General features: G+C 41.0%; 1 protein-coding gene across 1 annotated transcript; it reads right to left on the bottom strand.

The window, feature by feature from the left end:
• Window positions 1-5,025: 5,025 nt before the first annotated feature.
• On the bottom strand, window positions 5,026-5,826 carry LOC110932518 (proline-rich receptor-like protein kinase PERK9). The gene has a single exon (XM_022175846.1). The coding sequence runs from the start codon at window positions 5,824-5,826 to the stop codon at window positions 5,026-5,028; it is 801 nt and encodes a 266-aa protein (XP_022031538.1).
• Between the last annotated feature and the right edge of the window lie 11,935 nt (window positions 5,827-17,761).

The raw sequence follows: 17,761 nt of genomic DNA, 5'->3' as shown, positions 1-17,761 counted from the left end.
CTTTTTACCAAAACACATCACGCCTTTCCAGGGTGACACTTTCAGTAAAACTTTATCGCCTACCTCAAACTTTAGAGGTTTTTGCCTCTTATCGGCATAACTTTTCTGCCTATCCCTGGCAGCTTTCAGGTGATCACGAATCTGGACAATCTTGTCCGTCGTTTCAAGGACTATATCAGGTCCTGATAATTGAGCTTCTCCTACTTCTGCCCAACAGACAGGCGTTCTGCATTTCCTACCATATAATGCCTCAAAAGGCACAGCTTGTATGCTTGTATGGTAGCTATTGTTATAAGAGAACTCGATCAAAGGCAGGTGGTCATCCCAACTACCACCTAAATCAATAATACATGCACGAAGCATGTCTTCCAAAGTTTGAATTGTACGCTCACTCTGTCCATCCGTCTGAGGATGGTAAGCAGAACTAAAATTCAAACGTGTGCCCAAAGACTGTTGGAAACTTTTCCAAAAGTGAGAGGTGTATCTAGTATCTCTATCAGAGATAATAAACACCGGTACTCCATGAAGAGCTACAATCTTGTCTACGTATAACTGGGCTAACTTGTTGGAGCTATGAGTCTCCTTGATGGGCAGGAAATGTGCTGACTTGGTCAGTCTATCAACTATAACCCATATGGTATCATTTCCATGCCTTGTTCTAGGTAACTTGGTTATGAAATCCATGGTTACCATCTCCCACTTCCATGTAGGGAGTTCTGGTTATTGAAGTAGTCCTGATGGCTTTTGATGTTCAGCTTAAATCTGAGCACATGTCAGGCACTTAGCTACGTGTGTGGCAATAGATTTCTTCAAACCTATCCACCAATAATTAGTCTTCAAATCCTGGTACATTTTGTTACCTCCAGGGTGAACTGCATACTTGGAGTTGTGGGCTTCTTGGAGGATTACATCTCGAATTCCTCCATTAATAGGAACCCAAATTCTTCCATCCATTCTGAGGATTCCATCCTTCCCAGGTGCTAACTTCTCAGCAGTTACACCTAACTTTTCGTTTGGAACATTAACTTCCAAAACAACATCTTTCTATGCAGCTAATAGTCTTTCATTCAAACTATTCTTCAACTCAATGCTCTTGGCATTGATCCTGATTGGTTTAGCTCTTTCCTTTCTGCTTAGAGCATCAGCGACCACGTTCGCTTTACCTGGATGGTAGCGTATCTCGCAATCAAATTCATTTAGAGTTTCCATCCAACGGTGTTGTCTCATATTGAGTTCCTTTTGATTGAATAAGTGTTGGAGACTTTTGTGATCCGAGTAGATCACACATTTAGTTCCATATAAATAATGCCTCCACAACTTAAGTGCGAATACAACAGCACCCAATTCCAAATCATGGGTGGTGTAATTCTTTTCATGCACCTTCAGTTGTCGTGATGCATAGGCAATCACCTTGCCATGTTGCATAAGTACACATCCCATGCCGGTGTGTGAAGCATCACAATATACGACAAACTCTTCAATTCCTTCGGGTAAGGTCAACACGGAGCATTGCTCAACTTTTGCTTAAGAATCTCAAAAGATTATAGTTGCTTTGGACCCCAATCAAATTTCACATTCTTGCGGGTTAAAGAAGTTAATGGTGCAGCTATCCTTGAGAAGTTCTCAATGAATCTTCTATAATATCCAGCTAAACCTAGAAAGCTGCGAATTTTTGTAGGCGTCTTTGGTGCTTCCCAACTCATAATGGCTTCTATCTTGGCAGGATCAACTTGGATACCACTTTCACTAACAACATGTCCAAGGAATTGGACTTCACGAAGCCAAAATTCGCACTTGGAGAATTTAGCATACAACTTCTCTTGTCGAAGCAATCCTAAGATACACCGGAGGTGCTTTTCGTGATCAACTTGGCTACGAGAGTAAATAAGTATGTCGTCTATAAAGACAATGACAAACTTATCTAGGCATGGTTTGCAGACTCTATTCATGAGGTCCATGAATGCTGCAGGCGCATTAGTGAGCCCAAAAGGCATCACTAAGAACTCAAAATGTCCATACCTCGTCCTAAATGCTGTCTTAGCCACATCTTCAGTTCTCACTTTAAGTTGATGATACCCAGAGCTCAAATCAATCTTTGAGAAATAGCTCGCCCCTTGGAGCTGATCAAATAAATCATCGATCCTGGGTAAAGGATAACGATTCTTGATCGTTACCTTATTCAATTCACGGTAACCAATGCATAAGCGCATTGATCTGTCCTTCTTTTTCACAAACAGTATTGGAGCTCCCCAAGGCAAAGAGCTGGGCTGGATGAAACCTTTTTCCAGTAAGTCGTCTAATTGAGTTTTAAGCTCTTTCATTTCAGTAGGAGCTCGTGCAATAGATGCAGATCCTGGTAGAATGTCTATCCTGAACTCTACTTGCCTCTCAAGAGGTAATCCAGGTAACTCGTCAGGAAAAACATCAGGATACTCTGAGATGACTGGAATGTCCTGAATCTTAGGTTTCGGATCATTCACAGTCACTTGTGCCATGTAAATGACACATCCACTCTTCAAACACTGTGATACCTTGAGAATAGACACATTGCTGGGCAATCCATATTGTGTATCTCCCTGAATAGTGACTGACTCGCCAGAAGGGTTTTTGATAATAACTAGCTTTTTATCACAGGCAATTTGGGCTTGGTTATGAGACAACCAATCCATGCCTAAAACTATATCAAACCCAGCCAAATTCATTGGCAAGAGGGATAGCGGGATAGAATGATTCTTAATGGATATAGAACATCCATCAAGAAGAGTGGAAGTTGTTTCTAAGGTACCATCGGCAAGCTCTACCTCATATTTTATGTCTAGAGTCTTAATGGGCAAATTCAATATCTTACAGAACTTATGGTCTACAAAAGACTTATCAGCACCGGAATCAAATAAGATTCTAGCATAGTTATTATTGATGAGGAAGGTACCTGTTTTGACATTCTCGTCGTTCATCGCTTCCCTCGCGTTCATCTGGAAGACTCTTGCATTTGTTTTCTTTGCCTCCTCGGGCTTCTTTGCATTCTTGGGGCAATTAGTTTTGATGTGCCCCTTTTCATTGCAACCATAGCAAGTTACATCTTTGATATTTCGGAACTCAACCGACTTGTGCCCTTTCTTTTTACAAATCCCACATGGTTTGGCCTGTGGGTCTTGGTTGCACTTTCCAAAGTGCCTTTTGTGACATGTCTTGCACTTGGGCCTGTCATTCGACTGCTCCTTTTTGGAACCAGAGTTCCCCATGCCCTTTTTGTTCGACTGAGGAGACTTGTCTTCCTCTCTTTTTCTTTTCCCTTCATCGGTAACCTTCTTCGCCCTACTCCTCACGACATCTAGAGTGAGGGACAAAGATAGATCCACAGCAGATCTATAAGTGGTTGGCTTAGAGGCCTTGACATTCCCTTTTACTTCAAGGGCCAAACCACCGATGAAACGCGCAATGCGTTTGGGCTCAGGAGTGACAAAATATGGCACAAGCCTTGACGTTGAATTGAAGCTAGTCACATAGGATCTACAATCCAGATCCTTCATTACTGAGGTGAGGAAATCAGTCTCTATCCGCTCGACTTCATGCTGAGGGCAATAGGTGTCCTTAACCAAATCAACAAATTTGTTCCATGAAAGATTGTACAAAGGAACCTTCCCAGTGGCTTGCACCAATGCTTTCCACCAAGTGAGGGCATCACCCTTGAAGGATTGTGATACAAACTTCACTATATCCTCTTTAGCACATCCGCTGATATCTATCACTGTCTCCATCTCGTCTAACCATTTCATACAATCAATTGCTCCCTTTTCTCCTGTAAAATCTCTTGGTTTACAGGAGACAAAGTACTTGTAGGTACAACCCTTGGTGTACCTGGGAATCGGCTCAAGGATAATTTGCCTTTTCGACTCGCTTCCTTGATTAGATGAGTGATGAGACTCACTTTTCTTATGAGTGTGAGGTTGAGAATGGGATCTCAAATGAGTTTGAGACCGAACAATACTTGGCTCTTTAAATTTAGCATCTATCGCTTGAGTAACTGCTGCGGTGATCATTGCTTGCAGTTCGGCACCTGTGATATTAATCCTGGTGTTGTTGCCTTCTGTAGGATGACTGTTTGCTTCATCCGAGCCAGCCATTTTTGAATACTGTATCAAACAATGATGATATTTAAATTATATAATGTATCATCGCATTGATGATTAGTGGGTCATGGTATTATTAAACCATTTAGACCCTTTTTAAGTAATAATTAAATAATCAATAGAATATAATATTCTTTATATTTATTAGACAGGGGAATTAGAATTCACAACTGTCAATGTCGTAAAGGACATTTTATTTAGCACAAGGCTCATCTCGAAGGAGATTTAGATGGCACTAAAAGGCCTTGTCACTAAGACGATTAAAACATAACCAATGATCTCTTGGATCATTGGTCTTTTAAGGGTCGAACGATGTTCATCGCCTTTTTGACAAGAAGTTTATGAAATAAAACTATCATTGTCATTATCACACCTTTGCTTATAAGCATACATCTCTAATGGATGTTTCGGTGTACACATCATATTGATGTTTATTAGCCATGATTCGTATTGATCATTCAGGCTATACATAAGAGACTTGGAAAAATGCAAATACATTTTTGGAAGCTTGTGTGGTTTCTCGTACCGCACAGCCAGGAATGTTAACATATTTTCAGATGTTAACAAGGATTTACTGTCTTAAAAAGGTTGTACCATCATAGCCAGTTAATATTTTGGCTAGGTTATACCTCTAAGAATTTCATTGGCAGATCAATTTAAAATTGAAATGATATAAGATGATGTAATAAAATACATACTTAAAAATTAAAGATAAACTTCATTAAACCATGAAACTAATACAGGGATGCCCTAAACGGGACTTGAAACATAACAATGCCCACGCAGGGGCTACAGAAATAGGAAATAAGTCCACGCGGGGACTTGGTACTGAAAATAAAATAATGTCCTCACAGGGACTTGATTAAAAGACAATACAAGAAAATTAAACAATTTCCTACTTCTTCTTTCCTTTAATAAGGTTTGCGAGGCCCTTCATAAAGCTACTATGTTGCTTCTTGGTCTTGTTTACCTCATGCTCAACCCTATCTAACCTTTCCAGGATCTCCTGAGTTTGCTGCTGCTGCTGGGGAGGAGGAGGTTGCTGGTAAGGCGAGTATTGATAACCCTGCAACGGGTATCCAGTTGGATAAACTGGAGGGTAAGAAGAAGGGTAAAGATGATGGTATTTTGCAGCTGTAAGGTACGGATCATGAGTTCCATAATCCGATGGGTAACCAGTTGGGTTTTCAAAAGGATTGTACCCAGAAGAACCTGGGTAAGTCGGGATCGGGTTGTCGAAACCCATAGGCGGTTGTGGTGGTGCATAAGAAGCTGGCGGAGGATCGTTCTCGGGCACCGCGTTCGAGGGTCCACCCATTTGGGGGTCCTCGGGAATAGGAGGATAAGAACTTGAACCCTGTGGAGAGCTAAAACGAGGTCCTCCTCGCACAGATATTCGTGCGTTCCTCCTTCGCGTCGGAGGCTCGGGAGGTGGCTGAGGTGGCTGTTGAGGCGGCTCCTCAACAGGAAGTGGTGGAGGTGAAACTGCTTGAAGCTGGGGTTCAACCAAAGGTGGTTGGGCAGGAGAGTTATGGTACGAAGGAGTAAAGTACCAATCATACGCGGCCATTCTCTCTTGGTAGGAATCGGGCCCACGGTACGGTGATCCCTGAAATGGGGAACCACTTGAGATGCTAATTGGGTGGCCCGGTGTTCCGGTCTGCATCTCCGGGTCTGGGTCGTCGTCCATCTCCATTTCCTGAGAAAAGTGGTCCTCAGGGCCCAAAGGGTTGTAGCCCAAAAAGTCGTTAACATAATCATTCGGATTAAACTGTGCCGGCGAGTAGGTAGAATCCGAATGATGAAAAGAATGAGAGTGCAACGAATGGTAAGACTAGTGAGATTCATGGGAGTGATGGGAGTGTTGAGAATGGTGCGAATGCTGAGGCTCGTCTGGGACAGGCGGCCCGAATGATGGATGGAATGAAGGTGAGGAGCTCAACGAGATAGAATGTCTCCCTGGCTTGTAAGAGTGACCCCACAGATTGTGAGAGTCAGAACTGGAAAATGACGCAGATGGAGTGCGTCGATGTGAAGGTCCTGCTGCTGATGGTCCCCCTCGCATGGGGCCCTTTCCTTTACCCCTAACTCTTGGAGGCATTGTAGCTGAACTTCCTGTCAAAACAAGAAAACAAAACAAAATAAAATATAAACAGCAAAGGAAAGTTAAGAATAAATCCTAGGTCATTTGCCTACTCTCGAGAGTCTAAGGAATGTGCTTATTGTGTCATTGAGATTAAACACAAAAGGTTAGTGTTTAATTCACTCAATGTTGGCTCTGATACCAACCTGTCACACCCCGATATTTCCACATATTACCGGTGGGGAGTATCGTGACGTAGTTGATATCATCATTGTCAATATACACAATATAATAGCACAGCGGGAGGCTTGGTGAATAAACTATTACAAACCATAATGTCTGAGTGTTCGAGTTTAAGAATATACAGACTGGAATGTAATAAGATCCACAGGCGGATCATAAATGTACAAAGAAACAAAAACAACAGATTTCAGGTATCTATGGATTTTCAAGATCCTCTTATGACACCTAATAGCTCCAGCCTATTACGAGAGGTACCTGTCAATCAGTCTTTTAAGAAAATACGTCAGTTTACACTGGTAAATACAATTAACTGACTCTTTTTGAAAACATTTATGAAAATTGATTTAAGTGTGCATGGCACAAATCATTTATAATTTGGGACAATTATTTAAAGATATTCTTGTATACAGTTTACATGTTTGTCATACAATTGGGGCCGGTTGGAAGCCGGACGTGATTAACCGACTCACCACTTATAGAACCCAAAAAGGAGTTATCCCCAACATGTGGGTTTATATATATTATTTAGCATTTGCATTTGTCAGGTGTATGCCTACACCCCGTGCATAAGTCGTGGCCATTTTCAAATGAAATGAGCCGAGGATATCCAGGACACGGTTGAATTAACCCCCAATGTTCATGTTATCAAAAAAAAAAGCAGATTAAAATGGGTTATGCAATTTATTAATCACAATCCGATTAAATTATTTCATACCCGACCAAGTGGTATTATTATAATACCATATCCCAAGCCCGTATAAGGGAAAATAAGTTAAAAGTGTTTACCTTATGCTAGCAGTATAATCCTAAAGCTTTTTGAAGGCACCTTCTACCGGAAGCTATTTAATCTGTATAGAAGGTTTATTAACCTATTAGGATGCTAACGGGTCTTTAATTAAGTCAAGGACTTAGACCGGCTAGCTAGAAGGAAACCTTACGTTTCTAAACGCTAGATTAAGCGGTGATCGGAATTGAATGTGGTTTAGACCCGACAAGCTTGGATACTTGTATAATATGTGTAAACTAAACACATTCTGGAAAATGAGAATTTAATGATAAGGTTAAGCCCGTTTCGGCTATTTAACGTAAACTAGTCACGTATGCCGATCCGAACGCATAAACGCGTAACGGGTAACCAAATAAATTATATACAGGTCTCAATCATTATTATGCTCAAACTATGTTAATACATCAGTAAGATGTTAACATATATGCCCAAAAAGTAATTTAAACTAATTTAAGTCCCATAAGGGCATTTGGGTAATTTTAATGCTCATAAAAGAGCTTAAATGTTAAACTGAGTTTCAGGTCTGATATAATCAGTAAGAATATGTATTTTTATAAGTTATAACAGTAGGGTATTTTATATATGTGAAATTTATCTGATATAACCAAACTATGCACCTTAGGGGCATTTTGGTTATTTCACATAAGCTTTAAAGGTCAAAATAGAATTCTGAGTTTAAACACTTTGGCTTACTGTTTAATTATATAAATTAACTTAAAACATCAGTAGGTAATAGGTTTTATGAGCCAAATATAGTTTTAACTTATATTATGCGCTAAAAACGCTAAAAAGTCGGTTTTAAGGGATATTCGGGTTAAAATAGGAAATCTGATTTTTTGATCAGTTTATAAAGTTCAAAATACTTTATTTATCATATAAAATCAGTAGCAAAAATTTTGACATCCAAATGTTATGTAAAACTCATTTTATACATGAAAAGGGTAAAACCGACAATTACCGAAATCAAGCTATAATCCTATGTTATGCTCAGCCTAAAAATAAATAAAAATCTTCAAAAATCCCAAAATATTATTTTACATCAGTAGGTAAAAAGTTTGGTATCAAAAATTGGGTTTAGATAGGCTTTATGCTAATTACGCCATTTAATTATAAAAAGCTTTCTAATTACGCTACTGAGCATAACTCCTAATCTAGACCTCAAACTGATGTCAAATTTTCGGGACAACTCTAAATATCAGTAGCAAAGGTGTTTGTCCATTCACATTGCTAAAAATCTCAGTTGTGTGTCAAAAGGGCGTTTATGGCATTTTTAAGCATATTAACGATCATGTGCATATAATTCAAACCATTAGGAATCATGCAATATAACTTCAGAGGGTTATACTACTGAGTAATGTGGTCCTAATGGAAGCTTAAAACATGGGAGAGATAAGCTTAAACGGGTCAGAACTGACCTTAGACTATTAATTGTCGGGTTAGGACTGATAAAACATGTTTTAATATTAATTACCAAGTCATTAGAATGTTAAAATATAATTTAGAACTTCTGTTTTATTAATTTTAATCATTTTCAAACATTCTGTCCAGTTAGACTTTTTGTCAAACTACTTTGACCCGACAATTGACTAGTCAAACGAGATAATTAGGAGGTGCCCTTTTAGGGGTTAATCACATACCTTAATATGGTTCCATAACCACTTTCAATTTGATCAGTGGCTAGTCCATATGTGATTAAAACGAAAGTCAAATCTAATTTACGATAAGTTTGACTTTTGAGTAATTAAGCTAATTAAAACGACTAAGCAAGTAATTAGAAGCTTACTAATGGTCCTAGCTCTCTTTTCTACACTTGGTAATCTTCTCCTACTGATGCAAGCTCCAGAAGCAAGTGTTTGAAAGTTGATCGCAAGAAGTGAGTTCATGAACTCAAGAACTAAGGCCCTTAAATACTAAATTCCATGAGCTTATATCATTCACACCTGTTATGGGACATCCTAGGATCACCCCAGGTGTCCTAGTTGATGGAATAAACCGACATATAGCCCATTGAGTCGATACAATCAAAGTTATGGCGGTTTGGAGAAATTGACCTGCACCTGGCATTCATTTTCTGCGCTGGGTATTCTCAGGCGGGCCGCGTAAGCCATAGAGGGGGCTTACGTGGGCCGCGTAGGCCTGTTTTACTGGCAAAACAAGTTTCAAAGCTGGCAGATTCAGTCCCTAATTGTTTTAAACCCTTTTTAACATGATTGTTGTAACACCTCGAAATTTTGTGTCGAATAATGTGTTAACACGTGTCATGAGTTTACACGTGGCATTAAATATTAAATAAAGGACTAAAGTTGACAAACCTTGAAAGTATGTAAATTCGAGGGTTATAAATGTCAACAAAGGGTAAATATACTGTATAGTAACCCTAAACAATGCTCGTACCTTCAAACGAATAAATCATGGATCGTACGGAAGCGAAACGCGGAAGAAAGTGAGAGATTACAAGCTGCAGGGGTTAACCGTGTCAACATGTTTAATTATACCTCTGAGTGGCCCTTTGACGAACCCGAGGCTTTGTAACAGTAAAATACGCTCACTAGAATGTACTGTATAAATTCCGCGAAGTTCCGTTTTAAAACGAGAAAGTTATGATCAAATTCGTACGAGAAGGGTTAAAAGCGTCAACAATGAAAGTTAAGGCTTTCCGGATAGTAATTAAATTAACCGGGGACTTGACAGTGCGGGTAAATGGCACGAGGCCCTTAATTGTAATTAACCGAGGGCCAAATCGCAAAGTTACCCCTTCAAACCCTAATGGTCAGGTTATTAATTACAAAGATTCGGTTAATCATTACAAAAGATTTAAAAATCTTTGAAAACAGGCCTCAGGCGGCCCGCCTGAGTGAAACACATAAGTTGAAGCGGGCCTCGAGCCATCTGTGGATACGTGTCTGACATGAAGATCCATGCGGCCCGCGTACAAGCTGCATGAAATCTAATGCGGGCCGCGTGAACCGCCCAGATGCAGAAACTTTGGACAGACTTGTTGTTTGGAGTTGTGAACGATCAAAAGTGCAATAAATGAAGCATGGGCGCCCTCTACTTGCCTCCTAGCACCAAGGGCCACCTGCTGATCATCCATACTCCTTGGTAGGTTGAGTTGTAATGATCTTGTGCTTGGAAATCCACTATAAAAGGGCATACATTGCACATAAGTGAAATCACACTCAAACCTGCATTCTAACTCACTTCTGGAGCTCCAAAGCTTTCTTCTAGCATCCTAATTCGTGCACCAAGCTTCTGTAAGTTGCCTAACCCTTTGTGGTTTCATTTTTCAATAGTTTTAGCCTAAAAGTCAATCCGTCGTAATTAACGATTGACTTGGCGATAAATCACGAATGGTCCAGTGATTTGTCGGATTAAAGATAGTTATATGATGGTAATCATGTGGGCATTAAACCCCTAAAAGGGCACCCTCTGATTCCCACTCTAACTAGTTCAAATATCGAGTCAAACGTGCTTAGAAAAAGTCAACAGAAATGTCGTTTTGCGGTTTCTTGCATAATCTGTAATGTAGATGATATATGACCTGTTTGAACACTCATAAAACATGATAATAAGTATATAAACTAGTCTAAGCTTGTTTGATCCGGCCATTTGTTGTTTTGACCCGGTTCGGAGCCGAAAGTCGCAAAAGTTTGACTTTTGCATTGACTTCAGTTCTGACCCATTAAAGTTTGATTTAGATATGCCTTAGGACTCTCTTAGGACCAGGTTACATGATGGTATAACCCTCTGTGACCGGTTCGTTATTTGTCCAAGTCTTTTACACATTTCCGTTAAATGCTTAAAAGTTGACCGTAACGCCCTTTTTAATTTAAAACGAGAATTTCGGATACGTGAAAGGATCATGACCTTGGTTACTGATTTCTAAGCATGTCCCTAAAATTTCATGTCAATCCGAGGTCCAGAATAGGAGTTATGCTAAATAGCGCAAATTGCGAAACTTTAGTAATTAAATAGCGCAATTAGCATAACGCCTATCTAAACCCGGATTTCGACACCAAAACTTTTACTCAGTGTTGTAAAATAATATTTTGGGATTTTTAAAGATTTTTAATTATTTTTAACCTGCTCATAACCTGCGGTTATGGCAACGGTTCGGTAAATACCGAATATGCCCTTTTCGGCCATAACTTGAGTTCTACAAGGTCTTTTGACCCGATTCCAGTTGCTACTGATTTTAAATAATAAATAAAGTATTTTAGACTTTATAAACTGTTCGGGAAACTCAGATTTCCTGTCGAAATCTAAAACCTCTTTTATAATCTTTAAAAAGACCGAAATACCCCTACGGGGCATAATAACAACTTAAACTCGTTACGGGCATTATGGAAGGTATCCTACTGATACCACAACCTCTTTAAGGCATGTTGACTTAGGAAAATAGTGTAGGACTCCTACGGTTACCCATTGAGCCTTTAGCGCGCACAGTTCGGCTTATGTAACTAGTTTACATAAGTTAGCCGAAACGGGTCAAACCATATTGTTTTAACCCCAAAATCCAGAGTATGATTATTATACCCAAATAAAACAAGTCTTCAAACTTGTTGGGTCAAAATCACACTCCATTCACAGTTTTCGCCTTTCACGCGATTAAACCGTAACTATACTTTGAAACTAACCGGTCTAGGCTACGACAAATATAAAGACCCGTTAGGATTCTAATAGGTTATTTTAAAACCTTCGTTCCAGAGTAGGAGACCAGTAAAAGCTATCTGTGATTTACTCAATTAAGGATTATACTTGCAAAGGTAAATACTTTAACTTATTTTCCATTATACGGGCTTCGGTTACGGTATCTAAAATACCGCTTGGTCGGGCAATTGACCCCAACTCATTAGTAGTTGGGTATTATCAATGTGACCTGTTTAAAAACTATTTTGTTGGCTTAAAGCCTTTGGGGGCTTAATGACCATGTCCCGGATATCCTTGGCAGCATTTACGAATGGCCACGACCTTGACATCCCGGTGTAGGCGTACACCCGGCATTGTGTCTATAATTATAAAAGTGTAGCCGTTGGTTACCCGCCACGGTTTTATACTATGTGGTGTGTCTATTAAACTTTAACCTGATACGACTCGGGCGACCAAACACATAGTAACATGTAATTCTTTACAAGATTTGATTATAAATTATCCCAAGTTATAAAGAGTTTGTGCCTTGAGCATTTAAACCAATTTTATCAAACATTTTACAAAAGTGTCAGTTGAATGTATTTACCAGTGTAAACTGACGTATTTTCCCCAAAAAGACTAAATGCAGGTACTGGGCGTAATTGGCTGGGATTTCTCCTTAGCATCATTAGAAGTCTCGCAAGCTTAAGATGCCTGAAGTCTGTTGAACAATATTTTTGATATTTTTATTTGATCCCCTGTGGATTATTATTTCAACAATGGTGATACACTAATATTACACTAAATGTTGAAATACATTATCTTATTGCTTCCGCTGTGCATTCATATATATTGTGTGGTTTGACTATAAGTTGCCAACTACGTCACGGTAATCCCCCACCGGGCCCACTGGTGATACACGTGGAAATCGGGGTGTGACAGGTTGGTATCGGAGCCAACACTGAGCGAATTAAACACTAGCCTTTTGTGTTTAATCTCAGTTACACAATTGCACATACTTGAGTCTAGACAAGAACATAGGACAAATTCGAATTGTTATTCCAGTTTGTCTTTTTATTGTTTATTGTTATTTAAAGTTTTAAAAGCAGGAAAAATGCCACCTGCAATCAGAAGAGGAAGAGGAGGAAGAGGCAGAGGAACGATCATTACTCACCATGATCACGAAGCTGGACCTTCGAACACGCGAGCTCCTTCCAGTACAAGGAGTGAAGAACCACAAAGACGAAGAAATCTTTTTGAACCTGCGAGACATTCTACCTCGCTTAGCTCAACACCCTCATACCGCCATTCGTTTGGACCAGACTCGGAAAATAATCCCGATAACCCTCAACCATCCTTTTTACAGCGATCTGCATCGCACCGTGCTTTTGATGATCCCGCTCCTTACTTCAGAGGTCAATTTAACCCAGCAGATTACATTCAGGAACCTGCAGGCTTTGTCCCGTTAGGACCACAGGATCACTTCTCAGAAGACCATATGGATGAGGACACAGATCCCGTAGAACCTGCTCGTGGTACACCCACACATCCTATTGAGATCTCTGATGGATCTCCTTTTCACGGCACACCTTATCAGGGGCCAGATAGTTTTCAAGCGCTGTTCAACCAGCACGAGTGGTAATTCACACCCTCCCATCAGACATCGCAACACGAGCAGCAACAACAACAAGATCCCTCCGAGGATCCACATTTCGTGGCAGTTACGCCACCGCCACCGCCACCGGTTCAACCAGTAGTTCCAGATCCGCCAAGGCGTAGAAGATCAGGCGCACGGATGTCTACCCGAGGAGGGGAATTCCATTTCAGCACCCCTCGCCACTCGAGTGCTAGTCACTATCCGTCAGTACCTGAAGAAGGACCTTCAAGTCCAGTACAGGAGGCGAACTCTGCACCAGTTGCACCATCTTCGCCACCATTTGGGTATGACCACCCAATACCTGCATACACGGGTCCAACGGCTTACAACCCGTTCGAATCGTCGTCGCACGCGCATTACAATTACAACTATGATCGCGACCCATATGTGATAGCGGCTAGGTATAATGCCCGCTATCCCGACGGAGCTTTTGGAAATCTAGGAATACCGGATTACTCAGCTCATGGGTATCCAGCACCTCCTAGACCTCCAGTTCCGCAACCGGTGCCACAACCACGTTTCTCTCCTCCTGAACAAGAAGAAACTCCTCCATCGGTTAAGTCGTGTGGAGCGAGATTTCGAGGAAGAACGAAAGAACAACAGGGGATTCCTTAAGGGCCTAGCAAACCTGTTGAAGGGCAAGAAGAAGAAACGTGACCATTAGTCCTTATATATGTTCTAATGTAATGTCTATTTTAAATAAGTCCCTGCGTGGACATTTATCGTATTTCAGTCCCTACGTGGACTTATCCTTTAGTCCCTGCGTGGACACTTATCTTGTATTGGTCCCTACGTGGACTTGTCTCGTTATTAACCTCTACGTAGGTATGTACTTGTTTAAAAGTCCCGTTTAGGGCCGCGTGTAATCGTATTTGAAGTTATGGAATGTTATGTTATGAATTTCATTTTGTTATACTATATATGAAATAAATCGAAATCATTCCTTTTAAATTTAAATCTGCCTAAATAAAGAATCTTAAGAGTGAAACCTAGCCAGGTGTCTTTTAGACCCGGCCAAGATGGTAAGACCTGATTAAAAGATTCAGAATTCCAGTTAACCTCTGTAATCATGTTAACGTTCATGGCAGATGTGATTCGTTAAAATCGCACGCGTCATTCTTATATAAGAGTCCTTCTAAGGATTTCAAAGCCCAAATTAATGATATAATAAATCATGGGTTAAATCGTCAATAAAGATGATCAATTATTTAACATCCATTAGCGATGTAGTGCCTACGGGCCGAACTTGTTAAACATCCATTAGCGATGTAGTGCCTACGGACCGAATTATTAAGCATCCATTAGTGATGTAGTGCCTATGGGCCATAATTGTTGTCATAATAAGACAAAAGACAGTGGTGGTCTATGACTCCCTGTCAGAAAGGGTAAAAGGACTACGGTTCAAACCTTCATACCTTGATTCTCTGTAATCTCGGCTAATATTATAATAACGTCCTCGTGACTAGGCTTTGTGCCAATAACAATATTATTTGTAATTAGGATAGGTATGTTCAAATCCTAAATAAAAGTGAGTAATAAATTAACCAGATATGGTCTCTGTTACCATGGTTAATGAATTGCCATAAAAGACAATTACATAATAAACTCCTAAATAAAATTTTTGTTATCTTCTGTAACATATACAAGTTACCATGGCTGATTCTAGAGGAGAAAATAGCCACACGAAGGAAGACGAATATGATAACGCCCAAGTTCATCTGACGGGCGCAGAGTTGAAAGCTCTTGTCGATAATGCTGTCAAGGCAGCTCTGGACCGACAATATGAGGAATATACTGAATCTCGGAGCCGAACCATATCCAAACCACACTCCAAGCCAAAGACCCACACCAAATCTCACAGCAAACCGCTGTCCAAACCTAAAAAGGACGATGATAATCATTCGTCCAATGAGAACAGTGTCCGTCAAGAAAGAGTATATACTGACGCATCTCGCGCCAGAGGCTGCACCTACAAATACTTTGTATCATGCAAGCCTCGAGACTTCAACGGGGAGAAAGGAGCGGTCGATTGCATGACATGGCTTGACGAGATGGACACCGTGGTGGACATCAGCGGCTGTGCGGAAAGAGACGTGGTAAAATTTGTGTCTCAATCATTCAAGGGCGAGGCCCTGGCTTGGTGGAGTTCGTTGGTTCAGGCCTCGGGAAAGGCTGTTCTATACAGCATGACATGGGAGGAATTCGTTTCTCTCATTAAGGAGAATTACTGCCCTCAACATGAGGTGGAAAAGATAGAATCTGATTTTCTATCATTAGTGATGACAAACCTTGACTGCCAAGCTTACCTGACGAGCTTCAACACGATGTCTCGGTTGGTTCCATACCTGGTAACCCCGGAGCCAAAAAGAATCGCTCGTTTCATCGGTGGGTTAGCCCCCGAAATAAAGGCAAGCGTGAAGGCCTCTCGGCCAGCGACCTTTCGATCTGTAGCCGATATATCTTTGTCCCTTACTCTGGATGCGGTCCGACAAAGATCGCTAAGGAACAAAGAAGCTGAAAAGAGAAAGCGTGAAGATGAAACTTCACGAAGGTCGAGCAAGAAACACCGTGGAAACGGTGATAACAAGAGAGGATCGGAGTCAAGGAAAGATGGGCAACAGACTGGTGAGAAGCCCAAGTGCAAGACTTGCAAGAGACATCACTTTGGAAAGTGTAGGCTCGAGTCAAACTCGCAGACCCAGTCGAGGTCGTATGCTTGCGGGTTGTGCAAGTCCAAGGACCACAAAACCGTGGACTGCAAGAAAATAAAAGATGCTACCTGCTATAACTGCAATGAGAAGGGGCACATTAAAAGCAACTGCCCTAAATATACCAAGAAGCCTGAAGAGGCCAAGAAGAACAATGCTAGAGTCTTCAGGATGGAGGCGAAAGAAGCAGTGCTGGATGACAACGTAATCACAGGTACTTTTCTCGTAAATGATATCTTTGCAAGAGTACTTTTTGATTCGGGCGCTGATAAGTCTTTCGTAGATCATAAATTTTGCAAATTGCTGAATATGCCTGTCAAAACCTTAAATGTAAATTACGAGGTAGAGCTAGCGGATGGAACCATTGAAACCGTCTCCACTGTGTTAGATGGATGTGTGATATCCATTAGGAACCACTCTTTTCCTCTATCTCTACTTCCCTTTAAATTGGCCGGTTTTGACCTAGTATTGGGTATGGACTGGTTATTTCACAACCAGGCCCAAATCGTCTGCAACAGAAAGCAGATTGTGATAAAGACTCCAGCTGGTGAATCGCTTACCATTCGGGGAGATACCCAGTACGGATTGCCTGAGCAAGTGACTATGCTCAAAGCTTCAAAATGTCTAAAGAAGGGTTGTGTCATCTACATGGCACAGGTGATCATTGAAGAGCCTAAACCAAAGATAGAAGACATTCCCGTCATTTCGGAGTATCCAGAAGTTTTCCCTGAAGATCTACCTGGGTTGCCACCAGATAGACAAGTGGAATTCAGGATTGATATCATCCCTGGAGCAGCACCTATTGCTAGAGCGCCTTACAGGCTAGCACCGACCGAAATGAAGGAGTTAAGGACCCAGCTGGATGAACTGCTAGCTAAAGGTTTCATCAAACCTAGTTCGTCTCCCTAGGGAGCACCTGTCTTGTTTGTGAAGAAGAAGGACGGATCGATGCGTCTGTGCATCGACTATCGCGAACTTAATAAAGTCACGATAAAGAATAGATATCCCTTGCCGAGGATCGACGATTTGTTCGATCAGTTACAAGGAGCAAGTTATTTTTCAAAGATTGACTTGAGGTCAGGCTACCATCAACTGAAAGTCAGAGATGAGGACGTACATAAAACAACATTTAGGACTCGCTACGGTCACTACGAGTTCCTAGTGATGCCTTTTGGGCTCACTAATGCACCGGCTGCGTTCATGGATCTCATGAATTGCGTCTGCAAGCCGTACTTAGATAAATTCGTCATTGTTTTCATCGACGACATTCTTATATACTCGAAGAACCAAGCTGACCATGAGAAACACCTTCGCTGTATTCTGAAGCTGCTACATCAGGAGAAACTCTATGCCAAATTCTCTAAGTGCGAATTCTGGCTACGAGCAGTCCAATTTCTAGACACGTTGTCAGCGAGCGTGGTATCCAGGTGGATCCCGCTAAAGTAGAGGCTGTCATGAAATGGCAAGAGCCAAAGACGCCTACTGAGATTCGTAGTTTCCTGGGGTTAGCAGGATACTACAGGC

Source organism: Helianthus annuus, chromosome 17 (genome assembly GCF_002127325.2).
Source record: "Helianthus annuus cultivar XRQ/B chromosome 17, HanXRQr2.0-SUNRISE, whole genome shotgun sequence".
Classification (NCBI taxonomy): domain Eukaryota; kingdom Viridiplantae; phylum Streptophyta; class Magnoliopsida; order Asterales; family Asteraceae; genus Helianthus; species Helianthus annuus.
Note: the sequence above shows the minus strand (reverse complement) of the source record. Positions and strands in the feature narration are given on the sequence as shown.